At 30.6% G+C, this 6,867-nt stretch overlaps 1 protein-coding gene across 1 annotated transcript; it reads right to left on the bottom strand.

The window, feature by feature from the left end:
- Positions 1-551: 551 nt before the first annotated feature.
- On the bottom strand, positions 552-6,580 carry LOC111717471 (neuronal growth regulator 1; the record flags this gene model as incomplete). Its single annotated transcript, XM_023492972.1, is given in 3 exon segments — positions 552-642; positions 3,588-3,661; positions 5,186-6,580. Coding segments are annotated over 2 exon segments (157 nt in total), but the record flags the coding sequence as incomplete, so codon positions are not given.
- Positions 6,581-6,867: the final 287 nt, after the last annotated feature.

Here is a 6,867-nt window from a genome sequence, read left to right as displayed (position 1 = left end):
CACAAGCCCGATAAGGATTCCGATAAGAAAATCTTGTTCAGATAAGCACTAAGAATTTACACAATATTTCCGATTAGCATGGAAGATCTGCATACAGTACAAGTATAAAGCAATTAGTATGTACTAACCTAGTACTGTAAGTGTGTATTTACTAACCTAGTACTGTAAGTGAGTATGTACTAACCTAGTACTGTAAGTGGGTATGTACTAACCTAGTACTGTAAGTGTGTATGTACTAAACTAGTACTGTAAGTAAGTATGTACTAACCTAGTACTGTAAGTGAGTATGCAATAACCTAGTACTGTAAGTGAGTATGTACTAACCTAGTACTGTAAGTGTGTATGTACTAACCTAGTACTGTAAGTGTGTATGTACTAACCTAGTACTGTAAGTGTGTATGTACTAACCTAGTACTGTAAGTGAGTATGTAGTAACCTAGTACTGTAAGTGAGTATGTACTAACCTAGTACTGTAAGTGAGTATGTACTAACCTAGTACTGTAAGTGAGTATGATGTACTAACCTAGCACAGTAAGTAAGTATGTACTAACCTAGTACTGTAAGTGAATGTGTAAGTGTAAGTACTCCAGTCTGTGCTGTGATTTGGCAGGAATATTCTCCATCATCCTGTTCTGTCACATTCTGTAATACAGAAAATATATCAAATTATTTTTAGATTACTGGCTGAAGTGCCCGGCGTTGCCCGTGTAATTAAAAAAGAGTCAAATTTGGAAACATACTAAATTTTGAATTTTGACAAAAATATTGAATTTTGAAGAAGAACAAAATTTCTATTTATTAGCCTATGTTTGTGGCCTCGTTGCTAATGTAGTTTTGATTTTACGCATGCAAGTTTGAGAAACCCAAATTCATTGCACGTGAAACTATAAAAGTAAAAATATGATATTATGTTTTTAATCATATCTCCTCTTATTTTAGAGTTATTGAGCTATTTCTTATATTTAACCAGAGCTGGGAACTTTTGAATGCTGGATATCGGGATATGAATGCTTGATCCACTCTTTTTCTTAATCTCCAGATTAAATAATGCTTGTTCTCTTCTTGTTATTAATCTTTAGATTAATTAACCGATCGTGATGAAGGATATCCCATTCTAAGTTTTTCAACTACGTTACATAAGAATCCAATTTTACGTGCAATACCTTAGTTTAGCGTAATCGGTGGAGTCAGTTTTAAGTACAAATCTATCAATCTAATAGGACTTTGTGAATATTTCAAGTGATCCGAAATTATATGCTGGTCATGTCAGATTCACAACAGTATCTTTAAACCATTTTCTGATCCTAGCTGAAAACTTTAAAATGAGATATCCTTAATCTAGATTATTTAATTTGAGTATCCAATGGACACACTTTTGATTATCTTCTTAACCCGTTCTTTCTTGGATATAGTAGAGAAAAATCAAAAACCGGTTTTTCTAAATTAGAGAGTCTCTCTAGTTTCTGTATATAATCTTAAATGGCGCGCAAAATTTCAAATGTATCAGCCTTATATATGCACTCTGAATGGTTCAATTTTATGCACTTTTCAGGATACAAGTACATGATTAGGTTAGTCTCAATATTAAGAAAAAGAGAGGATCAAGCATTAATCTCGATATCCACCATTCTAAAGTTTTCAGCTCTGCTCTGAGAATTATACCCTCGGTGCTCTAGCTTGAAAAGTGTTTAATTCTAACAATTTCCAAAATTCTTTAAAAACGCAAGTCAATTCAATGAAACCAAAATCAAAAATAATAAAATTTTGAAGAAATAAACATGGATATCTTATTCAGTCTAGAAATCTTTTATGAGATACGTTTGTAAATCGAGCAGGCTACTCTTTACAGACCATCTATAAAACCCTTTATATTCTTTAATAAATCAAGCTTTGACTCGACCTCTACCACCCCCCCCCCCTCTGCCCCCGGTCCCTCCCACACTCTCTCGTTTTCTTAGAAACTATTTCAATTTGATGAAAATAAAATAAAAAATTATTTCTCTTGAATTATCCATCTTATGAGTTTGATATTATATTTTTGAACATTTTCGAGATAAATATTGATGTAACGAAAAATAAAGGAATGGCTTTGAACTTACAATCAATATTGGCATATTTCTTTTAAATCCGCTCTAGTTGGATATCCCTTTCCTTCTACTACATTTTATAAAGATATTTTTGATAAAAGTACATATACGACGTTTATCGATTGGACTATTATCCGATCGAACTAAAGTTAGCTGTTCACAAGCCGGCTTTTAGAGCATTTAAATAAGTATAAATTTAATCATGTTAATATGAACTTATTTAAAAACGTTTTGAACGTTAGTCTTTATAAATGTTAATCCAAAACTTATGTTCGTTCAATCGATTGAGATTAGCAAAAAGAGAGGATCAAGCATTGATCTCGATATGCACCATCTTAAAGTTTTCAGGGCTGAAAACTTTAGATGGTGAATATCGAGATCAATGCTTGATCCGCTCTTTTTCTTAATCTCCAGATTAAATAATGTTTGTTCTCCTCTTGTTATTAATCTCCAGATTAACTAACCGATCGGGATTAAGGATATCCCATTCTAAAGTTTTCAGCTGTTTGTTTCTTTAAATCTAATATCACTGCAAACTAAACAGTCCACCATCTTTGTATAAAGGGTCACTTGAAGTTATGCTTTAAGTCCCTTCGACTTAAGTATAAATTGGACTGTAAGCGTAAGTTCAAGTGACCCTCCATGCAAAGATGGCGGTGCCCGATTTACAAGAGTACCATTGAAAGCTTTGTCTGTTAATGTATGAATTAGATATTAAAGATTTGTATCTTTCTACCTTTTTTTCATTTGCGGTTTCTTTGCGAAAGTGACTTGAGCATTTCTTGTTTTTTAAGGCAATGTAAAAACTCACAGAAACACTTTTTGAATACGAAAAAAAACGTTATCTTCCACAGTTTTGATCAAATTAAGGTTTCAAGGGTACCATTGTAAATCAAGCACTGCCATCTGTGCATGGAGGGTCACGTGAAATAAGACTTACAGTCCCTTTAAACAGAAACTTGCAAACACAGTTTGAAGTGATGTACAGAAGATGCCAATCAATTTAACAAAGCAACTTCAAACCTTCAATTTGAAGAGAAATAACATCTCTTGAAGGAGAAACACTATATTTAGAAATAGGTTTGGGAATAAAATACTTTATAGATTCTAGCATATTCTTCTTCTTTTAAACTTTATTAAACAATATAATAAATGATATAAAAATGACGACAAAAGTGGATAATGCGCATTAACATCAGAAATTATGAAGTAATTGCCCCAAATTCTGAATTTCTAATAAAAAATCAGAGTTTTTGGCAAAAACTAGGGAGAAAATTTTTTTAAAAAATCTATAAAATCTTTAGAAAAGATATAGATCAAATTAGACCCATACATTTTATGATTCTTTATGATTCTTTAGCCAATAATTAAATATGTGAAAGATTCATCGAATTAGAGAAAAAGGATTTTTTTGAATTTTTTTTTTTAAGATCTGTTTTAAATGATATCTGAATATCACTTTTTTTAAATGGATTTATTTCAAGAGTTAAAATAAGTTACCTTTAAAAGAAGAGAATTTCTGTTTCCTCCAGTTATCAATGATAATCTTGAATCCAGAGATATCATGATTTCTCCTGGGGACACAAACAAAATGTATGTTAACATCATCTTTAAATATTGTAAATAAAAATTTTAAAAATCTTTAAAAACCAACCAAATCAAGCTTTTGTAACAAACTCAAAATGTCTGAAATCTATTAATATTTTCTAAACTATTTTAAGCTTAGATCATTTGATCTAACAGAATTGAAAGATTGATATTGTGTTTCAAGTAAAACCCTTAATAACGAATACATACATCGAAAGAATTTATCAAATGTCGTCTTGACAATTTTTCAATGAGTTTTATACTTTTATGTTTCGTAAGTATTTCGTATTTGCGATAATAAATAAATAGCCATGAATATGCGGGAACAGTTTTAAAGAGTTCCATATAATCATTTATTTACAAAACTAAATATCTGCAACATTCCGTTATCAGAAAGTGAAGAATACGACATTTGATGAATTCTTTCAATGTATTCGTTTTTAAGGGTTTCACTGTAGTTTGTGGCTAAGACTCAATTTCTTTCTGAATGCATAAAAATGCCAAAAATCAAATTTAATTTTTCTTTAATTCTTAGAAATATATATATTTGGGGGTGTAAATTTTGTAAATTTTGAATGTATACTATCTACAGTATTTGCTACGTGAACCACATTTTTACTTTGAATAGAATTTCGGAAAGTTCTTTAAATTGGCAATTTCCTTTCTCGGCTCGCCATCGGGGGGTTTAAAAGATATAGAGCAACCTCTCCTTCATAAACAACAAAATGACGGGTTTAACTTTACTAAATCAGGATACAGAAAAGACTGTATACAATTTATTCTTAATTTTTTCTTTAAACCCAATTATAGTTGTTTACTACTACTTTTAAAAAGATTAGATGATTTTTACGTTATTATGGGTTCCAATAACCAATTGGTTGAGGTAAGATCGGTTTAAAGAAACACCGTGGTTAAGCAAAAGTTCAATTTTTCCGAAAAAAATGTTTTACACAAATATATATCGTCTTTTTAGATGAAAATGCGCTAATTCGTTCACGAAAACTTTTTTCAAATAACTTTGGGACATGATGATTGCATTGGTTAAAAGGCGCGCGGTATGTTCTTACAATTTAGTTGAAAAATGGAAGCCTGACTTAAATAACCCATATTTGTTTGAAACCATAGGTATTTTTTCATTGCACTCTTCCATTTCGTTCGTTTTATTAATTGTTCAAAAAATTAATAAAATCTTTTGTTCAGTAAAAGAAAAGAACGTTTTTTCAAACATTTGTTTTGAAAATCGTTCGTTCAATAAAAAAACGATAGTTTTTTAGATCTTTCGGAAAATTTATTCGTTCAGTAAAAAATGATTTTTTTTTTAGTTCGTTAGAGCGAATTTAAATCGTTCGTTTTAAAAACTATTATCTTTGCATTTCTCTGAACGTACGATCCAAGTCGTTCGTAAACTTTTTTCTAAACAACACCATCGTTTACAAAAAAATCGTTTGTTCTCATAAATTTTGTTTATTCACAAAAACGATATTTATCTCTACCTGTATCCGGACTCTTACCTGCGGATATAACAGCATATCCCTTCCTCCAGAGAATCTGTAAACCACCTGGACAATTGAATACAGTGAGAACTAGAAGTTTCTGGAATAGGAAGACAACTTTTAGATCCAAGTATATCTGCAAATTGAAGTCCGATTCAAGTTCCAGGAATAATATTAGTTTTTATTTATCTGTATTTGATGAGCTTTTGTAAATATGATTTTAGATTTTTAAAATATTATAGAAAGATGATGTTGTGTATGAAATGAGAGACAGCAATTGTACAGTGTAAACACTAATGTACTGATTCAATGTCGTCTTCCTATTCCACAGTTCTCTGCTTCTAACTATCAAATCTTGGTATTTTAAGAAAATTAGATTTATGTGAAGAATGAAGTTAATCTACGGTCTTGGGGTCTTAAGTCTAGGTTGTAAGGCCCCCCCAACAAACCTTATTGCCCCTTTACAATAACAAACAAAATTGGGTGAACCCTCTAAATCTCACATATTAAATGAATAAATTTGAGGGGGGGGAGGTTACATAAATAGTATCCCACAAAATCTGTTTTTATGCTACAAAATTAGCTGAATTTATGCAGACTAAAAACAAGCTAAATGTGTATAAGAGATTACATTTACTTAAGGCCAACCACTCAAAACAACCTACCCTGGTTAGGCGGGTCCAACCTGCAAAGTTAATTGTGATTGCTTATTTGTAATATTTCATGCTATGTACTTGAATAAAATATGAAATATGAGATTACATTTTTGATAAAGTTGTTCAACTCTTTAATATGTACGTTAAAAAAAAATAGTTCTTGTTATTTTTAAATATGTGCTTTTTAAAAAAGAATCCTTCTTATTTTTGTACTTAAATGCCAAATTACTCTGTGAAATACAAAAGAGAAGAGTTCTTATTTTGTTTTTATAAGAATCTCAAGTTCTATATTTGTAAATCTTTTCTAAACTTCCACTTGACATTTCTTTTTAATGTTGTCAAAGACTCAAATATCGATATATTGGATTTTTTGTTTTATGCTTTAAACATTCTATAAACATTCTATAAATAGTATAAGTTGAATGCATTTTAAAATATTTATTTTATTGTCTCGGTTTATATCCATATCTTCAGTTTGATCAGCTCTGAAAAATTTAGAATTACGGATATCAAGATCAATGCTTGATTTTCTTTTTTTGTTAATATTAAGATTATTTTGATCTTAAGTTTGAATCTCGGAGAGTTTCAACCAATCAGGTGTATGCAGAATCCTGAAAAGTATATCAAAAACCGGGTAATTAAAAAATTTTGCGTACCATTAAATGAGATAACTATCATTGATCGGAATCCAGAGATGAGATTTTAAGAGCTTAGATAGAACCCAATTCAGCATTGGTTCTGATTCGACCAATTTCGAAAATTCAAATTTTAGGTAGATACGTTATTTTCATAGTATGTTTATTTTATATAATTAAAAAAATTTAACACCACAAATAATTCCCGAGATTTTACATGTACGATAAAAGATTTTACAAAATTTACGATCATCAGCAGCTGAAGACTCAAGCCTTAAAGAAAGAAAACCCCAAGATGGTTGGTTCTTACTAAACTCAATTGAGGCCATCCCAAACCCGGGTCTAAGCAGACACAAAAACCAGGCTTTACTCGGGTTTAAGCTTTTAAAATCTCATCTCTGTAGAGATA

The sequence above is a fragment of the Eurytemora carolleeae genome, unplaced genomic scaffold (genome assembly GCF_000591075.1).
Source record: "Eurytemora carolleeae unplaced genomic scaffold, Eaff_2.0 scaffold2640, whole genome shotgun sequence".
NCBI classification, from domain to species: domain Eukaryota; kingdom Metazoa; phylum Arthropoda; class Copepoda; order Calanoida; family Temoridae; genus Eurytemora; species Eurytemora carolleeae.
The sequence above is the reverse complement of the archived record's forward strand: the minus strand, read 5'-3'. Positions and strand labels throughout refer to the sequence as shown.